The 25,718-nt window shown below is 40.9% G+C and overlaps 2 protein-coding genes across 10 annotated transcripts in view; both read right to left on the bottom strand.

The window, feature by feature from the left end:
* LOC141904043 (tRNA-dihydrouridine(16/17) synthase [NAD(P)(+)]-like) overlaps nucleotides 1-5,148 on the bottom strand; it is a 100,491-nt gene extending 95,343 nt beyond the window's left edge. For 2 of the 9 annotated variants that reach the window (XM_074792488.1, XM_074792484.1), the window contains exon 1: nucleotides 5,048-5,103. The gene's annotated coding sequence lies outside the window, so the exon portion shown is untranslated. Of the gene's footprint in view, nucleotides 1-5,047 lie in introns of all 9 variants that reach the window. The other 7 variants (XM_074792489.1, XM_074792486.1, XM_074792485.1 and 4 more) reach the window with 7 other exon arrangements.
* A 14,290-nt stretch (nucleotides 5,149-19,438) lies between these two features.
* On the bottom strand, nucleotides 19,439-25,525 carry LOC141904366 (uncharacterized). Its single transcript, XM_074792951.1, has 3 exons — nucleotides 22,737-25,525; nucleotides 20,214-22,632; nucleotides 19,439-19,516 (listed from the first exon to the last, which is right to left on the bottom strand). Exons 1-3 carry the CDS (start codon nucleotides 25,523-25,525, stop codon nucleotides 19,439-19,441), a joined length of 5,286 nt encoding a protein of 1,761 aa, XP_074649052.1.
* Nucleotides 25,526-25,718: the final 193 nt, after the last annotated feature.

Raw genomic sequence — 25,718 nt, 5'->3', positions numbered from 1 at the left:
CGACGACAACCTATGCCCTAGATATATGAGAGACGAACAACAGAATACACATTTAGCCGGATTAAGCTTGAGCCCTGCTTGGTGCAACCGCTCAAAAACGTGTTGTAAACGGACCAAATGCTGCCTAAAATCGACCGAATGTACAAGGACATCGTCCAGATAGCATAAGCATTCGCGCATACATAAGTCGCCCAAACATCTCTCCATCAGGCGCTGAAAGGTGGACGGCGCCCCTGTAAGTCCAAAGGGCATAACGTTGAACTCAAAAAACCCTAAGCCTGGACCAGCAGAAAAGGCAGTTTTTGCTTTGTCGGACTCTTCCATCTCGACCTGCCAATAACCTGCCTTCAAATCAAGGCTCGAAAAAAGTTTCGCCCCAGACATTGAGTCCAAGAGATCATCGATTCTGGGCAAGCTAAAACTATCGGCAACAGTTTTCGAATTCAACGCCCTATAATCGACACAGAACCTCAGCTCACCATTTTTCTTCCTTACCAACACAACAGGTGACGCGTAAGGGCTGGACGAGTGCCGGGTTATACCCGCATCCAGCATCATCTTCAAATGCTGGCGTACCTCTTCGAACATAGCAGGGGGTACCCGTCGGTACCGTTCTTTGATCGGAATCTTATCTTTCAATAAAATACGGTGTCGCACCATCGATGTGCGCCCGATGTCATCGGCAGACTTGGAAAATAAACAAATTCCAACTGTATAGAAAATCTCCCAACTCTGAAAACTCAGCCTCGCTCAAGGACGTGTCCTTAAAATTAAAAGACGCAAGAAAATCTTTTTTACTCAGATTCTCTAAATCACTCGAATTATTTACACAGTTTGTCTCAGCAGTCATACTAAACAAATTACCGCAACCGTTGACAGCTGGCTCGGGACCGTCCCTTGCTGACCAAGCATCAGTCCCGAGCCCTGCCAAGCGAACCGGCGACACTAAGAAAACATTGGAAACGGGCGTCTTAGCCGGAATACTCACCGGACATGAACCCACATTCCTTAAAACTACCGTCACCCGATTCACTCCGTAGCCGTTCAAAGACGACACCGATGGAACCACTGTAAGCGTTCCGGGTAAAACGACCGTAGACTGACAGGTCATCACCGTACTAGCTCTACTCAACTCCCCTCGGATGATTCCATGAATTGCAATTTCGCTCATGGGAGGCACTTGTATCGGCTTTGTCGTTTTTACCAGCTCTTCCTCCACTTGCGCCATTGACTGGACGCATGCCTTCCAAGGCAGGGGTAACTCATCTACGAGTCCGCATACCCGTTTCAAGACATTCGTGCCTACGACAACCGGTACTACCCGGTTATATTCAGTTTCCGGCACAACCAGCGACAATACCTCGATTTCTTTGTTCCCGATACCGAGTGTCACGACAGTACAACCGAGATAGGGCAACTTATGACCCGCAGCTGTCGAAACATTCAAGATCCCCTCCAAAGGGTACACTGCCGCACCTATCTGTTGTGCAAATGACACCGACACCGTTGACACCATGGCGCCAGTGTCAATCAGGGCCTTGCAACCGACACTATTTACGAGAACCTCTGTCTCACTGGAGGTCCCAATAACCCTTCTATCAACTCTTCGCGAGACGCAACCGACGGCGATTTAATTTCCGACTTGGGCTTTTCACCATGGCGGGGCCCAACGCGCCCAGAACGCTGATCCCTTAGGAGTTTAACGGTGGCTGTCCTTTCCCACAATCCTGAAAGTAGTGATCACCAACGACATTACATTTATAACAGGTGTAAGTGGGCGGAGGTCGACGCAAACCCATGTCGTTCCTCCACTGAGGACACTCCCTGACAAAATGACCAGGCAAATCACACTTGAAACAGCGCTTTGTCGAGATCGGTGGATCAGGGTCAACCGAAACCTTCGTATCGGTCTGACTCCTTCCTTCTACCCCCAACCCGAACTGTTCCACCACTCGATCTATATGGTCAACTCGTTTACTTAAGCGATGAATTTCCAGTTCGAACCCATTCAATTTTCTAACTACATCATCTAATTTAGCAGCAACATCCTCTAACGAGACTGAACTCTTAAGTTTTATCTTTTGAGGTTGAACTGCGTGCTGCTGCACAACTCCCGACCTTCTGTGTACCGGTGTTGTCGAAGTCTTTCCTATCATGTCCTCCACACCTCTAGCTTCCAGGACCATGTCAGGGAAACTAGCAGCCGTGGAAAGAGTCGGTCGCAATGCCAGCTTAATCTGAGAGTCCTTCAGACCGTTACAGAATTGCGATCTTAACATCTCCTCACTTACTCCCAGAACACGACTCTTCAGGGTCTCGAGACGACAGGCCCAAAGGGCAACGGATTCCTCGGGTCTTTGTTCCGCAGTAAAAAATGCTGACAATGCCTGAGTCGGAGTCGTTACTGACCCAAACACGGAATCGAATTTCCGCAACACATCCTCCGGAGTAACGCTACTGCCCATGCTCAATACAATCTCGGCCGGCAATTCCCGGACCGATCGTCTTATTGGAGCCAAAAGGGCGTGATCCGAAATCGCGGGATCAGTTAATAAACCTTCCACCTGCGACCTCCAGAGTTTATACGTGGTTTCGCCTTTCCGCTCACTTCCAGAGAAATTGTCCAACCGTGGTGAGGAAAAAGATATCGGCTGAACCCCAACAGCCCGCTCTGGGACCACTTTAACCGGGGTGACCGAGTCTAATTTCGACTGTAGGAAGCTACGCTGAGCAGAATTCCTCCTAACGGAGCTAAGAAGGCGTTGAGCCTCTTCTAGCGCCTTCCTCTCCCTCCCCTCGGATAGAATATCCCCCACTTGCTCAGCCTCCGCGGCATCAATACAGGTGAGTGTAGCGATAGCCTTACCTACTGGCAACTCACCCACCGACAACAAAGACATTACAGTAGACACTCTGGTGAACATCACAAACCAACCTTTGCCGCGAGGATCCTCGACAACTAATTCCACCACTCCATAAGCCATTAAAGCAGTCGACAACTCACGCTCAGTCACCGATACAGGATCTATTTCTACAAAAAGTACACGCTCAAGCGTCGACATGTTTCAAGTCAATTTCTTACCCAGTATATACCGTACGAAATAACCTAATATGGACGTCTAAATTTCCCGTTAATATACTCACACCCGTAACCTGTGAACACTATGATTTGAAAAAAACCACGTTGATACAGTTATCGACAAGAACAGTGTTGATTGTTTGTACCGTAACTACTTACTCTTATGCGATAAGCTAAAAAAAAAAAAACACTCTACCCCTAGCTCCACCAACCACAATATTATTGTAACAAACAAGCGTGTTAAGTGTACCACAATCCTAGCAAATCGAATTACAATTAATCAAAAGCAAGCAAAAAAAAAACAATCAAATAAAGCAAAAAAAAAAACACAAAAAAACAAAAAAAACAAAAACAAAAACAAACAAAAATGACAAGAAAAGTAAATAATTAAACACAATTACCTACAAGACACTGTAAACATAAGACTTATATTCATGCAGTATTACCAAAAGAAAAATATAAACAAAACTCAAATAATTGAAGCGTCCTTCGCTAATGAATTAATAACGAATATCGGCAACACAGTTTAGTTCCACACAATCAACTAATAACGTGACCGCCACAAAAACCGAACTAAACTACACCACCCCACGCCGGACATTCCCGATCCGCCACAAAAACGAATTCTCCTCCACGAAACGAAATCTATGAACGAAAACTTTCTGCGAACGCACGCAGAATCATATACGCCACAATCACCAATACGAGCACGAATACCACACACCCGAATTTAGTATAAAATCATGCAACACAAGACGACACTGCAGATTCCCAGCAGCGTTAATCAAATAATATGGTTTTATACTAAATTCGGGTGCGTGGTATTCGTGCTCGTATTGGTGATTGTGGCGTATATGATTCTGCGTGCGTTCGCAGAAAGTTTTCGTTCATAGATTTCGTTTCGTGGAGAATTCGTTTTTGTGGCGGATCGGGAATGTCCGGCGTGGGGTGGTGTAGTTTAGTTCGGTTTTTGTGGCGGTCACGTTATTAGTTGATTGTGTGGAACTAAACTGTGTTGCCGATATTCGTTATTAATTCATTAGCGAAGGACGCTTCAATTATTTGAGTTTTGTTTATATTTTTCTTTTGGTAATACTGCATGAACATAAGTCTTATGTTTACAGTGTCTTGCAGGTTCGGGGTCGTTCGAGGATTCTTCCCACCGGCTTCTACAGTACGGGACAAGGAGGAACGGCACAGCTGCATCCTGCTGAATAGGAACGTGGGTGAGGTGAAGAGCTGAGAGGAACTCGTAGGTCGGTTCTCCCTGCATTCGATCAGAGGTTAACTCCGGTGCATACGGGAACGAGCTACGACACTAAGATTTTATTAATGATATGAGTTAGGATATTTTGACCTTTGAAGGGAATAATTGGTGACCCAATTATGGGGCCGGTATGTTAAGCTCAAATATCTGTTTTACTCCATTTGGAGCCCTCCCAAATTGGATATGTTGGTTTCTGTGAGTTATTAGCTAGATTTTTGTACCGGAAATTTGAAACACAGTTTTAATGCGCCATTCGATTTCAATGCTGATAGAAGCTTTGTAGCTCTATGGTATAAAAGTTCCAAATGTTTCGGTATGCTTAACCGGTTTGTTGCTTTCTGTATTACTTATTGTGTTATTATGTTACTTAGGTGTCGTGACGTGTTTTTTCTTGTAATTAATCGTCATTGTGATTGATTCTGTACGTCGTTGTCATTTAATCGTCGAGTCTCGCTTAGCTTAGCTTAGTTACGTTTGTTAAGAATTGGAAGACGCATTTGCGACGTTTAACTTTTCCGTCGTTAGTTGATCATTGTTTGTTCGACAGAGTTACACCAATAAAATGATTAGGCATGAATATGATTTTATTGTTACTAATGGATCTGGCAAATTAGCGTTCAGAAGTCGGTGACCGGATCCGGCTAAATAATCACTTCCTTTTTTATAAGCCTTAGCGTGGAATTGGTAAATGCAAACCTTACCTACGAGCTTATAGATTCTGTTTCGCTATTTACCTTGGCTACGCCAAAAAACGACATTCGAATGGAACTAAATTATATTGTATTGAATTTGTTATATTCACTTCTGGGTTGAAAAGTGGGTAGCTCCGAGAATATACATGTCGTCTCACAGCAAATAGACTAGTTGCCGGCCTCTTTACTTACCTACTAAGTAGTTAAAGAGCGGTTCTACACTCCACCATTTTACATTTCGATGCAATGTGGCATCCGACAATAACCAGAGTTGGCTAGTAGGCCTACTTAGAGTGAAAAAGAGATCCCCAAAGGATGCCATATTCTGCAAATGGGAAGTGACGAATTTCGGTTGAAATCAGTTGACAGATTGATCATAGAGAATTCCTGTTATGAGTTTTCCGGTTTGCTCGGCTACCCGTACTGGCGGGGTAGTCTAGAGAGGCCAATGAAAACTCCGGTTTGCTGAACCACCCCTCTTTGCGGGGATGCGGTATGATGTTTGATCTGGCAGTTTCAAGTGGTTAATGGCTGTTTCAAGTGCTTACAACGATGCTTATTTCTTCGTGGTACATGGTGGTTTAGAAAAAGATTTCATAATGATACGCTCACCGCGTGGGCTTCGTAGAAAGACCACTACCTGTGACCTTCCCAAATTTTAATTGTCCTGTCCGATTTGGTTTCATCCAATTGAGAGACCATTATGAGTTTTCCGGTTTGCTCGGCTACCCGTACTGGCGGGGTAGTCTAGATAGGCAAATGAAAGCTCCGGTTTGCTGAACTACCCCTCTTTGCGGGGATGCGGTATGATGTTTGATCTGACAGTTTCAAGTGGTTAATGGGTGTTTCAAGTGCTTACAACGATGCTTATTACTTAATGTGGTAGGCCGAATCGAATTTCCGCAACACATCCTCCGGAGTAACGCTACTGCCCATGCTCAATACAATCTCGGCCGGCAATTCCCGGACCGATCGTCTTATTAGAGCCAAAAGGGCGTGATCCGAAATCGCGGGATCAGTTAATAAACCTTCCACCTGCGACCTCCAGAGTTTATACGTGGTTTCGCCTTTCCGCTCACTTCCAGAGAAATTGTCCAACCGTGGTGAGGAAAAAGATATCGGCTGAACCCCAACAGCCCGCTCTGGGACCACTTTAACCGGGGTGACCGAGTCTAATTTCGACTGTAGGAAGCTACGCTGAGCAGAATTCCTCCTAACGGAGCTAAGAAGGCGTTGAGCCTCTTCTAGCGCCTTAGTTGATCATTGTTTGTTCGACAGAGTTACACCAATAAAATGATTAGGCATGAATATGATTTTATTGTTACTAATGGATCTGGCAAATTAGCGTTCAGAAGTCGGTGACCGGATCCGGCTAAATAATCACTTCCTTTTTTATAAGCCTTAGCGTGGAATTGGTAAATGCAAACCTTACCTACGAGCTTATAGATTCTGTTTCGCTATTTACCTTGGCTACGCCAAAAAACGACATTCGAATGGAACTAAATTATATTGTATTGAATTTGTTATATTCACTTCTGGGTTGAAAAGTGGGTAGCTCCGAGAATATACATGTCGTCTCACAGCAAATAGACTAGTTGCCGGCCTCTTTACTTACCTACTAAGTAGTTAAAGAGCGGTTCTACACTCCACCATTTTACATTTCGATGCAATGTGGCATCCGACAATAACCAGAGTTGGCTAGTAGGCCTACTTAGAGTGAAAAAGAGATCCCCAAAGGATGCCATATTCTGCAAATGGGAAGTGACGAATTTCGGTTGAAATCAGTTGACAGATTGATCATAGAGAATTCCTGTTATGAGTTTTCCGGTTTGCTCGGCTACCCGTACTGGCGGGGTAGTCTAGAGAGGCCAATGAAAACTCCGGTTTGCTGAACCACCCCTCTTTGCGGGGATGCGGTATGATGTTTGATCTGGCAGTTTCAAGTGGTTAATGGCTGTTTCAAGTGCTTACAACGATGCTTATTTCTTCGTGGTACATGGTGGTTTAGAAAAAGATTTCATAATGATACGCTCACCGCGTGGGCTTCGTAGAAAGACCACTACCTGTGACCTTCCCAAATTTTAATTGTCCTGTCCGATTTGGTTTCATCCAATTGAGAGACCATTATGAGTTTTCCGGTTTGCTCGGCTACCCGTACTGGCGGGGTAGTCTAGATAGGCAAATGAAAGCTCCGGTTTGCTGAACTACCCCTCTTTGCGGGGATGCGGTATGATGTTTGATCTGACAGTTTCAAGTGGTTAATGGGTGTTTCAAGTGCTTACAACGATGCTTATTACTTAATGTGGTAGGCCGAATCGAATTTCCGCAACACATCCTCCGGAGTAACGCTACTGCCCATGCTCAATACAATCTCGGCCGGCAATTCCCGGACCGATCGTCTTATTAGAGCCAAAAGGGCGTGATCCGAAATCGCGGGATCAGTTAATAAACCTTCCACCTGCGACCTCCAGAGTTTATACGTGGTTTCGCCTTTCCGCTCACTTCCAGAGAAATTGTCCAACCGTGGTGAGGAAAAAGATATCGGCTGAACCCCAACAGCCCGCTCTGGGACCACTTTAACCGGGGTGACCGAGTCTAATTTCGACTGTAGGAAGCTACGCTGAGCAGAATTCCTCCTAACGGAGCTAAGAAGGCGTTGAGCCTCTTCTAGCGCCTTCCTCTCCCTCCCCTCGGATAGAATATCCCCCACTTGCTCAGCCTCCGCGGCATCAATACAGGTGAGTGTAGCGATAGCCTTACCTACTGGCAACTCACCCACCGACAACAAAGACATTACAGTAGACACTCTGGTGAACATCACAAACCAACCTTTGCCGCGAGGATCCTCGACAACTAATTCCACCACTCCATAAGCCATTAAAGCAGTCGACAACTCACGCTCAGTCACCGATACAGGATCTATTTCTACAAAAAGTACACGCTCAAGCGTCGACATGTTTCAAGTCAATTTCTTACCCAGTATATACCGTACGAAATAACCTAATATGGACGTCTAAATTTCCCGTTAATATACTCACACCCGTAACCTGTGAACACTATGATTTGAAAAAAACCACGTTGATACAGTTATCGACAAGAACAGTGTTGATTGTTTGTACCGTAACTACTTACTCTTATGCGATAAGCTAAAAAAAAAAAAACTCTCTACCCCTAGCTCCACCAACCACAATATTATTGTAACAAACAAGCGTGTTAAGTGTACCACAATCCTAGCAAATCGAATTACAATTAATCAAAAGCAAGCAAAAAAAAAACAATCAAATAAAGCAAAAAAAAAAACACAAAAAAACAAAAAAAACAAAAACAAAAACAAACAAAAATGACAAGAAAAGTAAATAATTAAACACAATTACCTACAAGACACTGTAAACATAAGACTTATATTCATGCAGTATTACCAAAAGAAAAATATAAACAAAACTCAAATAATTGAAGCGTCCTTCGCTAATGAATTAATAACGAATATCGGCAACACAGTTTAGTTCCACACAATCAACTAATAACGTGACCGCCACAAAAACCGAACTAAACTACACCACCCCACGCCGGACATTCCCGATCCGCCACAAAAACGAATTCTCCTCCACGAAACGAAATCTATGAACGAAAACTTTCTGCGAACGCACGCAGAATCATATACGCCACAATCACCAATACGAGCACGAATACCACGCACCCGAATTTAGTATAAAATCATGCAACACAAGACGACACTGCAGATTCCCAGCAGCGTTAATCAAATAATATGGTTTTATACTAAATTCGGGTGCGTGGTATTCGTGCTCGTATTGGTGATTGTGGCGTATATGATTCTGCGTGCGTTCGCAGAAAGTTTTCGTTCATAGATTTCGTTTCGTGGAGAATTCGTTTTTGTGGCGGATCGGGAATGTCCGGCGTGGGGTGGTGTAGTTTAGTTCGGTTTTTGTGGCGGTCACGTTATTAGTTGATTGTGTGGAACTAAACTGTGTTGCCGATATTCGTTATTAATTCATTAGCGAAGGACGCTTCAATTATTTGAGTTTTGTTTATATTTTTCTTTTGGTAATACTGCATGAATATAAGTCTTATGTTTACAGTGTCTTGCAGGTTCGGGGTCGTTCGAGGATTCTTCCCACCGGCTTCTACAGTACGGAACAAGGAGGAACGGCACAGCTGCATCCTGCTGAATAGGAACGTGGGTGAGGTGAAGAGCTGAGAGGAACTCGTAGGTCGGTTCTCCCTGCATTCGATCAGAGGTTAACTCCGGTGCATACGGGAACGAGCTACGACACTAAGATTTTATTAATGATATGAGTTAGGATATTTTGACCTTTGAAGGGAATAATTGGTGACCCAATTATGGGGCCGGTATGTTAAGCTCAAATATCTGTTTTACTCCATTTGGAGCCCTCCCAAATTGGATATGTTGGTTTCTGTGAGTTATTAGCTAGATTTTTGTACCGGAAATTTGAAACACAGTTTTAATGCGCCATTCGATTTCAATGCTGATAGAAGCTTTGTAGCTCTATGGTATAAAAGTTCCAAATGTTTCGGTATGCTTAACCGGTTTGTTGCTTTCTGTATTACTTATTGTGTTATTATGTTACTTAGGTGTCGTGACGTGTTTTTTCTTGTAATTAATCGTCATTGTGATTGATTCTGTACGTCGTTGTCATTTAATCGTCGAGTCTCGCTTAGCTTAGCTTAGTTACGTTTGTTAAGAATTGGAAGACGCATTTGCGACGTTTAACTTTTCCGTCGTTAGTTGATCATTGTTTGTTCGACAGAGTTACACCAATAAAATGATTAGGCATGAATATGATTTTATTGTTACTAATGGATCTGGCAAATTAGCGTTCAGAAGTCGGTGACCGGATCCGGCTAAATAATCACTTCCTTTTTTATAAGCCTTAGCGTGGAATTGGTAAATGCAAACCTTACCTACGAGCTTATAGATTCTGTTTCGCTATTTACCTTGGCTACGCCAAAAAACGACATTCGAATGGAACTAAATTATATTGTATTGAATTTGTTATATTCACTTCTGGGTTGAAAAGTGGGTAGCTCCGAGAATATACATGTCGTCTCACAGCAAATAGACTAGTTGCCGGCCTCTTTACTTACCTACTAAGTAGTTAAAGAGCGGTTCTACACTCCACCATTTTACATTTCGATGCAATGTGGCATCCGACAATAACCAGAGTTGGCTAGTAGGCCTACTTAGAGTGAAAAAGAGATCCCCAAAGGATGCCATATTCTGCAAATGGGAAGTGACGAATTTCGGTTGAAATCAGTTGACAGATTGATCATAGAGAATTCCTGTTATGAGTTTTCCGGTTTGCTCGGCTACCCGTACTGGCGGGGTAGTCTAGAGAGGCCAATGAAAACTCCGGTTTGCTGAACCACCCCTCTTTGCGGGGATGCGGTATGATGTTTGATCTGGCAGTTTCAAGTGGTTAATGGCTGTTTCAAGTGCTTACAACGATGCTTATTTCTTCGTGGTACATGGTGGTTTAGAAAAAGATTTCATAATGATACGCTCACCGCGTGGGCTTCGTAGAAAGACCACTACCTGTGACCTTCCCAAATTTTAATTGTCCTGTCCGATTTGGTTTCATCCAATTGAGAGACCATTATGAGTTTTCCGGTTTGCTCGGCTACCCGTACTGGCGGGGTAGTCTAGATAGGCAAATGAAAGCTCCGGTTTGCTGAACTACCCCTCTTTGCGGGGATGCGGTATGATGTTTGATCTGACAGTTTCAAGTGGTTAATGGGTGTTTCAAGTGCTTACAACGATGCTTATTACTTAATGTGGTAGGCCTACATGGTGGTTTAAAAAAAGATTTCATAATGATACGCTCAAAGTATAGGCCTACCGCGTGGGCTTCGTAGAAAGACCACTGCCTGTGGCCTTCCCAAATTTTAATTGTTCTGTCCGATTTGGTTTCGTCCAATTGAAAGACTGCCTTTTCCAGTTAGGGCATTTTTGGATCACATCACTCAGGAAATGACTTACGCTTTTGGGCCCTTTCGTCGGTCCCACGTGTTTCATTTGAGCTATAGACCACATGGTGACACCATGATGGTCAGAAACTGACCAATTGAGATATTTCCGAGTCTGAACACCTGACTGCGAATTTCGGAAATTTATCAAGTCATGTTTGTTTTCAAACTACCCAGGTATCATCATTGCAAATTCATAAATTGACCATCACTGACCACCACTGACCAATTCAAACTTCTCGAATATGAGTTCGATATACCGCGTTATGGTGTCAAACTAGAAAGGATTCGCCATAGATATTGAGAATTCATAAATTGACCATCACTGACCACCACTGACCAATTAAAACTTCTCGAATATGAGAACGATATACCGCGTTATGGTGTCAAACTAGAAAGGATTCGCCATAAATATTGAGAATTCATAAATTGACCATCACTGACCACCACTGACCAATTCAAACTTCTCGAATATGAGAACGATATACCGCGTTATGGTGTCAAACTAGAAAGGATTCGCCATTGAAAATTCATGAATTGACCATCACCGACCACCACTGACCAATTGAAACTTCTCGAATGTAAGAAAGATATACCGGTACCGCATTTGGTGTGAAACTAGAAAGCATTCCCCATTAGAATTCATAAATTGACCATCACTGACCACCACTGCCCAAGTGAAACTTCTCGAATATCGTCGAATTCGAAAGTGGTTGTCGTCGTATTGTTATTTCTAGAGACCAGCAGCATGTTTTGCTACTGTTTCTGAATGGCGTTGACATTATGGAAATATATTACTCCTAAATAGGTTACACATCTGGATCACAGCACCTCACTTGCCGCAGTGCGTAATTTTGACTGCATAGTAATGCTAATACATAAACTTTTTTACTACGTGACTCAAAGCTTGACGCGAATCATCTGAACAGTACTGCGTTTGAAAACGAATAGAAAATGTTTGCGAGAAGCACCTGCAAATAAGTTATGATAAGATTAAATCTATGGTTAATCGATGCTTAAAAAAAAACAATTAAATCACAGGCAAGATGACTAACAACCGTCTTTCAACCAATCAGCGCGATGCCAATTAATTAAATCATTAAACGCATTAGGCTCCTAATATTTGTGATCATTTGTCGTTCTTTAAACTTGGCCACTTTTGTTTCAGAAAACCGCGTACTAGACCCGTGGTCACCAAGGCATTAAAAAAGTTTTGAAAATTCGATGGTAACGATTTGTCCGTCAAAAAACTGTTTCGTTAATATTTCAAGTTTTTTTTAACTCTTGTACAGAATTCACTATATGAAAAGTGTTCATAGGAATTGAAATTCGGTGTGATATCAGTCACCTGTTACCCCTTTTTCATTGTCAGTTCTTTATTGCACTATCACGCGCTCTTCTAAAATAGAAAAGAACATGTGTGTTTCGTTATAAACAAGGTTAAATTCCAAACGCACATGAAATATCACACAATATGCACATCTAGCATTTTCTCTAACTAGGCCCTTTCCAAATGGCAATTGTTTAATTTTTCAACGGCCGACATTCAGAAGCACCTAAAAACCAGTGGTAGCGCTTGAGATTTTCAGTGTAGGTCACATCTCACATCGACTCGGCTCGCAGTCGGTTCGTTTAATGGGAACACATCTGGTTGACACTAGTTTCACAGTTGACGAAATCAGAAAACTTTTTTCAAATGCCTTTGATAACATCTTAAACATAGTATTCTTCTTAATTACATTTCGTTGATTCCATAGATATGTTTTTATGAAAATTGCTCCAGTTATAACGGATTCAAACATACATGTGAAATCATTATTTTCAAAATATTCAATTTTCTCCGCTTTTGAAGAAATTCTGACACAATATCATCTCCACTCGACACATGATTTTACTTCGGCGCCTTTAAGGGAGTGTCCCTTAAAGTTGAGTTCTTACGTAGTCAAACAAGGAGATATGCCTGATTCCTTTTTAAAATTTAGATTTCGACAGATATCATCAAATTACTAGAAAGGGACAGCAGCGTTCGGTCATCCACGAAAAATACCTAAAATGCAGTCCTAGGGTTATGGAAAAACAGGACACGAAACATACAGAAAAATCCTTTGTTTGGTTGACTGAAATTATTATTGAACTCTTAAATAGCGACATTCAGAGAAACAAAAACATAAGAATATAATCTCGCCCACCCGTTAAAAAACATAACGTAATGATATGAGGCCATGTGTCATCTTTAATTGAAATAACATTATATTCATTCTCATGCGAGGATGGGTCTCCAAATTCATAGGATGAGGAGAATAATGGTTTGAATGATGAATACAACTGATAAAGCGCCAATTTCACTGATTCTTGCATATAAATGCTCAAAGGCGCTTTACAGTAATCGAGTAAACAGGCGCGTTTTTAGGAGTTTTTTGAATTTGAATTCAAATCGGGTGTTCATGACGACTATAGGCGCTTTTACGAAACTGAATCTTTGTAAATCGATTTAAGTTTCACGTTTACGGCACGCGGTTTAGTGAATCCGATTTGGTAAATCAACTCGTTTATGGACGCGGTTTAGTAAATTGATTTATTAAATCGACTAACTTGCTCGGCGAGCAAGTTAGTGGCGATTTAGTCAGTGAAATCCAACATGGCGTCCTCTTCGACCGCGGGCTAAAGACATCTATTGCAGACCATCATCTATCAATAATTCGGTCACCATTGACGCCCATTTTCTTTCGAATCGCAACCTTTAGATTGATAAATTGATTCGACTCATTTACGAAAAACGATTCGATTTACTAATCCTTACGTTTTCCAACATCGAATCGGATTTAGCTAAACCGAATCAGATTCAATTTCGTAAAAGCGCCTTATAATTGAGCATTCTAGGGCTGGAGCAAGAAACGTGTGGGATCGTCCGCCAAGGTATCGCTAAGGAGTCAGTCCGTGGTGGCTATTGAAAGCGACGACCGCATATGAATGCATTGATTGAATGACATCTCAAAAGTCAGATTATATAAAATTAAACATGATATACGGATAGGTTCTTCCAATTTGGCCTATACTGGTAAAAATGAAATGACCCAATATGTGATATAAATGTTCAATCAAAAAGTAGAAACCGAATCCATAATTCAGTATGGTAGGCCTATTGTTACAACATCAAACACTCAAATTCAATCCTTTGTTAAATTGGAAGCCAGTGTAGATGAGCAAGTATCGTGGTCCCTGATTTTAGCTATCGTAATAATTCAAGCCACGCGATTTTGAACTGTTCAACAAGTTGGAGTTTGTGTAAAGATGAATGAGTTTGAAATGGAGTGGACTTCAGATATTACTGTTTGCATGCCTATGTCTATTACTTAATCTTTTTACTAATCATAGAAAATTGTGGTAAAATATTTGACTCGACGGTTGGTTTTAGATTGTATCTCTCCAAGCCAGAGGTAATCACTGATATCGGACTACAAAAAAATTCCTTGTGTAAAGCTCAACTTTGTAAATTCCTGGAAAAGCTCGCCTCGGATATTTCAATAATGATTAAACATTAATTTTCCCAACGAAAAACCTAAACAACCAATGTACGCTTGCTTTAAGTTTACCAATGCACTATCGTTGCTTTTTCTAGCTATTTGTACTGTTTGCCGCAAAAAGATTGCATCCTCTATTACAGGATTTAAGGATACAACTCTAAAACCAGTTAGTTTAAATTAACCATTATACAATATGATACATGACCAAATACACTGTTAATATGAAAAAGATCCAATATGTACACATTTCAAATCACAAGCCAAGTTTTATCATTAGAAAATAACGACACAACGTTCGATCGTTCACTAGAGATCATCTTTTTGAATTTGTACACAGTGAATTTTCGTATCGTATTATGGTATTATCAATTCTCCGCATTTGAGTGTGACTATTCTACGAATACAAAGTTATTTTTAGCAATGAAGTTTTAATTGTCATTTGAAATGTTAACTATCCACTGGTATGTAAACTTACTAACTTTTGGCAACTGACCTCAAATCGTGGAATGGGCTCATGTAGCCTGCTGATCCACTCTTTATTAATACTACTAAAGAAATATTCAGTATAAGAAGTAAAAAGTATATTAAAGTACTATTTATCTTTATATCGCAATAATTTGTGTACGTATGATTGAAAAACGATATTCTATGGAGTCTCGTGTTACGTACTTATGATTATTGTGTATAAGATCAATAATTAGCAACCCTCCACGGATACGAAGCAGCCTAAGTTTACATCCTACCATAATTTTCTCTAAACTCTCAGCATTATATCAAGATCGGTCTTAGAAAATATATGAAGGACGTGTTCACAGGTTAACGAGGCCAAAAATCTTCCTCAAAATTTCAAATTTTTACGAGCAAAGATAATATACTTCATGCTTTTGGTGCAGAAATAATGGATGTCCACAAATTGCAAATTGTGTTTTCAAAGTAAACGATCCGAGTGTGGAATTGTTTCGAATTCAGGGTTCTCCCATTTACTCTCCGGTATTTTACAATGTTTCAATAAGATACGTAAGTCGCACTTTTGTTGTGATACAGCTTTCTCTATTGGTCAGCGTTGTGATCACTTAAAATTACCCATAAGTTTGAATTCTCGCTGAACTACTACATCCCTTATAACGAATATATATTTCATATGAGGCGATTAACTTTGATGATCTGCGGTCAGTGGACAGCAGTTACGAAACATTCAAAACTACTACATTATCTTCCATCTATTCATTATTCATATATATGATATGATATGATATGATATAATATCTCCTTTAGTGTTCAGTTTAAACGTCTTGAACGCAAAAGTTTGACAAGTTTCGCATAATGGTACCGATACGCACGTTTACACTAGTGAAATGTGCACGTTACAGGCTAAAATGCGCACGTTACAATTACAAATCGAAACGTTGTTCGTTCAAAACCCGATGTGAAAATCTTTTGCATTTAGTGGGAAATTTCAAAGTTAGCTCGCTTCCTACAATAAAAATTGGACAAGACTTTTAAAACGACACATTTAATAAGAGTAGTACTGACGAAGGATTCAGGCAATACCCCGTGTTATTTCTAAAAACATTTAACCGGTAATTAGACAGTACTGGTTAGGCTGGTACAGGTAAAAGAGTTGTTATATTTACGTTCAGACCGAATGAAATTATTTGATACGAGACACGACTAAGTTGTGTCCGAAACAGATAAATATAGCTATGTGGTCAGTATTGGTCAATATTTGGTCACTTGAATAGTTGTTAGATGAAAGCCCACACCATTTCTAATTATTAGACACCAAACACGACTGTGTTGCTTCTAGAATAAACAAATTACTTTAAGGTCAGTATTGGTAAAATATTGGTCAGTTAAATAGTTGTTAGATCATAGCCCGCACCGTATCTAGTAGCTCGACGCCCAAACGCGATTTTATTGCTTTACTAAACATATAAATTACATATGGTGGGTTCTAGTTAGTGGTAACTGGTCAGTACTGGTCAAGCATTGGTCTGTTAAACAATTTTTAGTTTAATGTCCACATTATATCTAGTTATTTGACACCAAATAACTTAATTGTTTGCAAAACAGATAATTTACTATATAGCCAGTACTGGTCATGCATTGGTCAGTTGATAGACCAAGGTCCACGCCACGAGTTATTTGATACTAAACATTATTGTGTCGTTTCGGAAAATTTATCTGTTGGGCAATTTGTGGTCAGCCCTGGTTCGTTAGTTCTTATTTTGCGGGCATTTTATCTCGAACCACCGAAAGACTGAATTACTAATTAATTCAACAGATCATTAATTAATGGAAATGAAGATCAGTGTTAACTAAGTCCTTAGTCTGAATGAAATGTATGTGGTATTATATGGGTGCTATGGTGCTGTACACCGAACTGTAACTTTTTATTTTCACTTCTACCGTAATTGACTATGATGTTTTCAAGTGGTCTTATGTACCGCTAATAGCCGAAAGTCGTTGATTTATGTGAAATTTACACACAGCGCCACCCGTTGGTAGTAAAAGTCACCCGAGCAATACGGGTGTTAAATAGATACGCTAGCAAACCGGCATTCTCATAATGCTGCCTTTTCCAGTTAGGGCATTTTTGGATCACGTCACTCCAGGAAATGTCTTAACGCTTTTGGGCCCCTTCGTCGGTTCCACATGTTTCATTTGAGCTATAGGCCACAATGGTGACACCATGATGGTCAGTAACTGACCAATTGAGATATCCCCGAGTCTGAACACTTGACTTCGAATTCCGGAAATTTATCATGTAATGTTTGTTTTCAAACTACAAAGGAATCGTCATTGCAAATTCATCACTGACCACCAATGACCAATTCAAACTTCTCGAATATGAAAACGATATACCGCGTTATGGTGTCAAACTAGAAAGGATTCGCCATTGAAAATTAATAAATTGACCATCACTGACCACCACTGACCAATTGAAACTTCTTGAAAGAACGATATACCGGTACCGCATTTGGTGTGAAACTAGATAGGATTCGCCATTAAAATTCATAAATTGACCATCACTGACCACCACTGACCAATTGAAATTTCTTGAAAGAACGATATACCGGTACCGCATTTGATGTGAAACTTGAAAGGATTCGCCATTGAAAATTCATAAATTGACCATCACTGACCACCACTGACCAATTGAAACTTCTTGAAAGAACGATATACCGGTACCGCATTTGGTGTGAAACTAGAAAGGATTCGCCATTAAAATTCATAAATTGACCATCACTGACCACCACTGCCCAAGTGAAACTTCTCAAATATCGTGGTCGAATTCGAAAAAGCTTGTCGTCGTATTGCTATTTCTAGAAACCAGCAGAAAGTTTTGCTACTGTTTTTGAATGGCGTTGACATGATGGAAATTTATTACCCATAAATGGGTTACACATCTGGATCACAGCACCTCACTTGCCGCAGTGCGTTATTTTCACTGCATAGTAATGCTAATACATAAACTTTTTTACTACTTGACTCGAATCATCTGAACAGTACTGCGTTTGAAAACTCAACGAATAGAAAATGTTTGCGGGAAGCGCCTACAAATAAGTTATAATAAGATTAATTAAAAATTTCGATGCATGAAAAACAATTAAATCACAAGGTGACTAACACCCGTCTTTCAACCAATCTGCGCGATACCAATTAATTAAATCATTAAACGCATTGGGTTCCTAATATTTGAAATCATATGATACAATAGTTGTTCTTTAGACGCCACTTTCATTTCAGAAAACCGCGTACTAGACAAGTGGTCACCGAGGCATTAACCATTCCTTCAAGTTTTGAAAATTCGATGGTAACGCGGATTCTTTGCCTCTAAAATCTGTTTCGTTAATAGTTTTCTTTATATGAAAAGTGTTCATAGGAATTGAAATTTGGAGTGATATCAGTCACAGCTGTAACCCTTTTTCATTGTCAGTTCTTTTTTGGAATTCAAGTAGATTAGTGAAAATATCAATGATGAAGTTCACTTATTATATCAAGTAATGTTTTTACTGTCGCATGCGAGTCGAAACAAAAAGATCTATCCAACTGCATATCTTCGGGTATAAACTGTGATATCCTTCAGTATGTTATGAATATCTTTAAAAATTTGTGTTCTAGTATAATACCCGAAGGTTTAACTATCGGACACATAAAAGATTCGCCATAATCAAAGTTTTTAAGAAAATCTTTTTTCGAGAAAGAAAGATCTTTAAAAGAACGATTGGCGTCATGATCGTCCGCCAATAAGGAGCCAGTCCGTGGTGGCTATTGAAAGCGACGACCGCATGTGAATGCATTGATTGAATGACATCTCAAAAGTCAGATTATATAAAATTGAACATGATATATGGATAGGTTATTCCATATATACTAGTAAAATTGATGCCCAATATGTGATATAAATGTTCAATTTAAAAGTAGAAACCGAATAATTCAGTCTGGTATTGTTATAACATCAAACACTCAAATTTAATCCTTTGTTAGATTGGTAGCCAGTGTAGATGAGCAAGAATAGTGGTCCCTAATTTTAATGTGGACTGTTCAACAAGTTGGAGTTTGTGTAGAGATGAATGAGTTTAAAATGGAGTGGAATTTAGATAATACTGTTTGAATGTCTATTACTCAATCTTTTTATTGATCATAAAAAATTGTGGTAAAATATTTGACTCTATGGTTGGTTTTAGATTGTATCTCTCCACGCCAGAGGTAATCACGGATATTGGACAACACAACATTCCTTGTGTACAGCTCAACTTTTTAAATCCCTGGAAAAGCTCGCCACGGATATTGTAACTGCCAATCTTGAATCTTGCAAATAAACTTAACGCAACAATCTTCTTGGTTTAAACGCAACTCTTTGACTTTTTTATTCTTGAATCAACTTAATCTTGTGTTGTTCTTGACATATCTTGTCGTTGTTCTTTACATATGTTGTTGTTGGTTTCTAATAAAATAAACAATATTACACTATAAGAATATTGCAACATAGGAAATTAATATCGAAAGTAAAAAAAAAAATGTCTTCCATCTTTACCGGAAGTCACGTACTCAATAACTAAATTTAATAAACTTTCGCGACTGATTTAAAGCACATTAAACTATAGTTACTGATTACTGAATATTAATACACATTTAGAAGATATTCTGCTATGTACTTACAGACGTTTTGGGATTGATCTAACATAAATTTGGCAGAAACAAACGTAAAAACTAAAACTGTCTTAAAATTGCAATCACATGGATACCATCTTAACTTTTAGTACAAAGAAATACCGCATGAGGGCGCCACTAGCTAGAGCAAAATTAACTGTTACAAATTACACAATTGAACACTACATCACCCACCTTCTTAAGGGCACGTAGGGCGCTTAAAACAAAAAATTTAAAAAACTAGCCTTATGCTTATAAAACCAAAAAACCTTAGTACTACAAACTACAAAATTATCAAAAAACATCACATAACCAGCTTAACATTAAACCACTATAGGCTTATCTTAAGAAATTCTGTTTACGCTCTTTAAAATTACAAATTAATACAAATTGTTACAAAGTTACTTATGTACACACTCGAGGTGCACAAGTTTATCAACTGGGCGTAAAAGAGAATTTTGCGACCTTGTCTTCAAGGTAACAACCCTGACTTTATTGTCCTTTCCCGGATGTACGCTAATAACTCGGCCTAGCGGCCAACAACACCTAGGGAGTGTGTGGTCCATCACTAAAACAATGTCACCAACGCTAAAATTGACGCTCGGCTTTTGCCATCGCTGGCGCTCCTGTAACACAGGCAAATACTCTTTAACCCATGCACGTCGCCAAAACGTATTGGCAAGATACTGTACTTGACGCCACTTTCTCTTTATATACATATCAGTAGGTTTAAAGACACCTGGCGGCATGGTGCCTCCGGCGCGCAAGAGCAAGATATGATTAGGCGTTAGGGCCTGTAAGTCACTGACATCTCCAGAAATCGCGGTAAGTGGACGCGAGTTAATTACAGATTCCACTTCGCACATAAGAGTGGACAAATTCTCGTCGTTTAACACTTGTTGGCTTAACAACGCATTAAGCACCTTTCGAACTGTTCTCATGCAACGCTCCCATACGCCACCGAAGTGCGATCCACTTGGCGGATTAAATTCCCACGTAATTTCGCGCTGGAGCATGAATCCTTCGATTTTCTCCTGGTTCCACCCAGCTATTGAATCACGTAATTCTCGTTGAGCTCCAGTAAAGTTGGTTCCATTATCACTTCTTATACACTCCGGGTTGCCCCTCCTGGCTATGAAACGTCTCAGAGCATTTATGAACGCAGAGGTGTCCATAGAATTAGCGATTTCCAAGTGGACTGCTCGCGATGACATACAGGTAAAAATACAGCCATATCGCTTTACTTGACTTCTGCCGATCTTTACCAAATACGGACCAAAATAATCAATTCCGACGTTCGAAAAAGGCGGTTTATCAGCGACTAGCCTTTCAGGTGGTAAGTCCGCCATCATTTGTTGACCTGGAAGACCTTGTCTCTTTTTGCAGTCAATGCAGTCCCTCAGAATACGATATACTGCTGACATACCGTGGACTATCCAATACTTCTCGCGTACAAGTGACAGAACGTGGTTTCGACCGGAATGTCCAGCCCTATAACGATGGTAATGGCGGATAATAAGCTTAGTTACATGTTCATTTGGTGAATGTATTAAAGGATGCTTCTGGTCCTCGTTCCCTGTTGAGTAAGACAGACGTCCACCAACTCTCAGCTGTCCATTTACCACTATGGGGTTTAGACGCCGAAGTACACTAGTCTTCTTAACGAATTTGCGATATTTACGTCTATCTGTCGTTCTGTTCTGCTCCAGTCTTTCCATTTCTTTACCGTAAACTTTACGCTGTACAGCTTCAACAATGGCGCTTTCGGCAGCTCTCAATTCGGGTACAGTTATATGTTTGTATGCGGTACCTTGAGCTGCAGTATTTAGTCCCTTCCGTTTAGAGACAGATTGTTTCAGTCTTGCTATAAAACGCATAACCAACGCCGCTACAATTTTGGCCTTATGCCACGTTGAAGATCTATCTGCTATGTTTAGCAGCACGCTGGTTGACGATGAGTTGATTTCCAAGTCCTTTGAAACAAATGTCTTTTTAACTTCTGTATCTTCTATTGATACATCGTGATTTCCGAATTCTTGTCGAGGCCATTCGCTTTCTTGTTTTCGTAGAAACTCTGGCCCAGCAACCCATCTGTCATTTTGCAGGAATTGCTGAGCAGTGAGTCCTCGAGAGACTTCATCGGCTGGGTTTAAAACCCCCGGTATGTATCTCCATTGCTCTGGATTTGAACCTTCTTGGATAACTGATAACCTGTTTGCGACGAATACCTTGAAACGACTACTCGTATTGCTGATGTACTTCAAGACAGCCTGGCTGTCGGACCAGAATGTGGAGTTGTCGATATCCAGGTCGAGTTCTTCGCGAAGCATACGATCTAGTTTCACTGCTAATACTGCTGCAGACAGCTCGAGACGTGGTATTGACATCACCTTGAGTGGGGCCAATCTCGACCTTGACGCTAAGAATGCAGAATGTATGTGCCCATTTTCATTAATAAGACGTACGTATGAAACTGCACCGAATCCTTTCTCAGATGCGTCTGCAAAATGATGAAGCTGTGTTGAAGTCGCGCGACCAAAATTAGCAGGTCTAATACATCTTGGGACTGAGAACTCTTCCAGCAGGGGTAGGTCTTGCAGCCAATTACTCCACTCACGTTCATAATTCGCGGGTACTTTGTCATCCCAACCTAGTCCGGACTTACACAGGTGTTGAGATATGACCTTCGCTGGTAGCAGTAATGGCGAAGCAAGTCCGAGCGGATCGTAAATAGCACTGACTACAGACAACATCCCACGTCGAGTAACAGGTTGTGGCTTAATATTCACTTTAAAACGTAACGTATCAGTTTCCATGTCCCACCAGACGCCGAGGACGCGGTCACCAGGCAGATCATGATCACCCAATTCGCGCAGAGGGGGTGCTCGTTCTTCTGGTGTTCGACAACTTCTCTCGAATTTGAAGCAAACTTAGTCAGTCGAAATCCACCTCTTGACAATAGACAGCTTAACTGATTGATCATTGTTGTGGCAGCTTGAGACGATTCCACAGACCTGAGACAATCGTCCACGTAAAAGTTTCGATGTACCGTTTCAACTATATCTGCGGCAAAGTCCGCTCTGTTGTCGTCTGCTGTCCTATGTAGAGCATAGTTACAAACACTTGGTGATGAGGCTGCTCCGAAGATGTGAACCTTCATACGGTGGTCAATAGGTGGCTGTTCAATATCGTGGTCTGGCCACCACAGGAAGCGTAACGCGTTTCGATCTCGTTCTTCAACATTCACCTGGTGAAACATGCTCTCTATGTCTCCAATGAATGCGACATGTTCCTGTCGGAAGCGACTTAATACACCAATCAAGGAATTAGTGAGATCTGGTCCCTGATACAGCATGTCGTTTAGTGATCTACCCTGATATTTAGCTGAACAGTCGAATACCACTCTAAGCTTGTCTGGTTTCCGCGGATGCCATACTGGGTGGTGAGGCAAGTACCAGACATATGGCGATACAACTTCTTCAACTGGGACTTGTTCGGCGAATCCGAGCTCCAACAGACGATCAATATATTTTGTATACTTAGCTTGTAATTCTTCATTTTTTAGGAGACGACCCTTCAGTAGATTCAATCTGTGTTCGGCCATAACTCTATTGTTGACCAATTCTGAAGGAGGGTATTTCCATGGTAACCCTACCTCGTAATGATTTTCTCTCATAACAGCTGTACTCTCGATCGCTGAGAGAGCTTTCTTGTCATCCACTAACATAGCTGAAGCATCAGTAAATGCGTCGCTGAATTCACGATTGCAGAATTCACGGAATCTCTGATTAAGTTCATCATCGCTGCCTTTGACTAGATTAACTGAACCTTTGTTGATCACTTCATATGGCTGGGCTGTACCATATACTGTCCAGCCGAACTGTGTACGTACAGCAAATGGACCGTTGCTGTTAGCCGGTTTCCGTACTTCTATTGGTTCCAATGCAGCTGGATTGTCGTTACCTATCAGCAGCTCCACACGAGAGTCGATGTTTGAGACTGTAACGCCATCCAGGTGGGGCCACTTGTTGACTTCGTCTTGACATACCATGTCATTCTTCGAGACTGGTAAGGACGGTGTAGATAGCATGTTCCGCAGCTGAAGAGAACTGCACCCATCCAAACTATAGGCATTGATTGATATTTCCCGACACTCAACAGTCTCAACCCTTCCTAAAGTGCTCAGCTGATAGCGTTTATACTCAGCAGGAATTTTAAGACGATCTATCAAGCTCTCGGTACAGAATGAAACTGTTGAGCCGCTGTCGAGTAGCGCGTACGTTGTTAGCTGACAATCATTAGCTTTCAGCAAAACTGGTACTATAGGTAGCTTTACTGTTCCAGGAACTGGATTTCTTACAAAAGCATTCTTCACGGGTGGAGGCTGTTCTGTATGCAGCAGACTATGATGGCGTTTGCCACATGTACGACACGATGCTTGACTACGACATGTCCTAGCTCTGTGCTTCATCTTCATACAATTATAGCATAGCGCCTTTTCACGAGCAAACTTACGACGATCTTCAACTGATTTGTCTAAAAATATTTTACACTGATAAAGCCAGTGATTTTCACTACAATAAACACAGTTCTTTCGTGAGTCCTTAGAGTATATTTCTTCAGCGTTCGTAGTAAATGTTTTCTTTTTTATCGGATGATTCTGTTTCGATTTATCTTTCGAGTCATTAATGTCCCCGAATATCGGATGAGTATGAACTCGTGCTTCATGTTCAATAAAACTAGCGATGTCTGATATTGTTATTTCTCGTTCAAGGTTCGTGATGTAATCTGCTTTCGTACGCCATCTCTTTCGCATGTCGTAAGGCAGTCTGTAGATCAAACGACGCATAAAGTCTGGATTCTCTATTTTACTCACGTAACCAATTTGACTTAGGACATTCGCACAAGAATTTAATATCACAGATAGCTTCTGGAGACTTGCTCCGTCTTCGGAACGTATTGGAGGGCCATTCGTAACCTTGTCGATATACGCAGTTGCGATCCGGTAATTCTGGCCATAATGCCTTTTTAAGGCGTCGAGCGCATTGGCGAGACCAACATTTGGTTCATTGGTTAAGAATGCTTTCACTACTTCGTTGGCTTCACCCTTCGTATACTGTTGTAACATATATAAACGTGTACTTGCATTTTGAGTTTTCGATGCAATAAGATTTTCATATGCAGAGATGAACGGGTAATAATCGATCGGATTGCCATCGAAAGTGGGCATCTCTGGTTTCGGAAGAGTTAATTCAAGATTACTCTGCTGTTGGTGCGAAAACACTTGTTCTACGCAAGACATCATATTACTCATGTCACTTCTTGAGTTAACATTCTGCGGATACCACTCACGTGCTTCGGCCGATAGTGGCGGCACCTTTGTTTCGGTTTGACTGGAACTAAGAATTGGTTTCGATGATCTCGGCGCACCGTCGTTGTCACAATCTGCTTCGTTATATACATGCTGCCTTACAGCCGACTGTTCCAGTTCTGATTCGATTTGTAGCAATGCCGCAGCAGCATCGAGCTCTAGGAGCTGTTCTTTATGTTTAAGTTCGAGACGTAATTTTTCTCGCTGAAGTTGTTGCTGTTCTTTGGCTTTCAGCAACTTAGTTTCTAGGCTACGTCTGGTAGCTTCTTCTTCTAACAGCTTTAAACGTATCGAGGATGTACTTGAACACTGACTTACTGAGTCTGATGCATCAAGGTCACGGGTGAGGTCACCGTACTTAATCGTGGAGTCAGCATCTTCTTCCTGTATTGTCTTACTTGTAGTTTTCTTCAATTTCAGTTCTTCCGTCATCTTTAGTCTTCGTCTAAACTTTTGTAACTGCCAATCTTGAATCTTGCAAATAAACTTAACGCAACAATCTTCTTGGTTTAAACGCAACTCTTTGACTTTTTTATTCTTGAATCAACTTAATCTTGTGTTGTTCTTGACATATCTTGTCGTTGTTCTTTACATATGTTGTTGTTGGTTTCTAATAAAATAAACA

This window comes from Tubulanus polymorphus, chromosome 4 (assembly GCF_964204645.1).
Source record: "Tubulanus polymorphus chromosome 4, tnTubPoly1.2, whole genome shotgun sequence".
Taxonomy (NCBI): Eukaryota; Metazoa; Nemertea; class Palaeonemertea; order Tubulaniformes; family Tubulanidae; genus Tubulanus; species Tubulanus polymorphus.
The sequence above is the reverse complement of the archived record's forward strand: the minus strand, read 5'-3'. Positions and strand labels throughout refer to the sequence as shown.

Coding starts and splice junctions, on each gene's coding strand:
- LOC141904366 (XM_074792951.1), bottom strand. CDS start 25,525: ATGACGGAAGAACTGAAATTGAAGAAAACTACAAGTAAGACAATACAG. Junction 22,633..22,736: donor TACGTGGACGATTGTCTCAG/GTCTGTGGAATC, acceptor CAAATTCGAGAG/AAGTTGTCGAACACCAGAAG. Junction 19,517..20,213: donor ATCCGGGAAAGGACAATAAA/GTCAGGGTTGTT, acceptor TTATTTTATTAG/AAACCAACAACAACATATGT.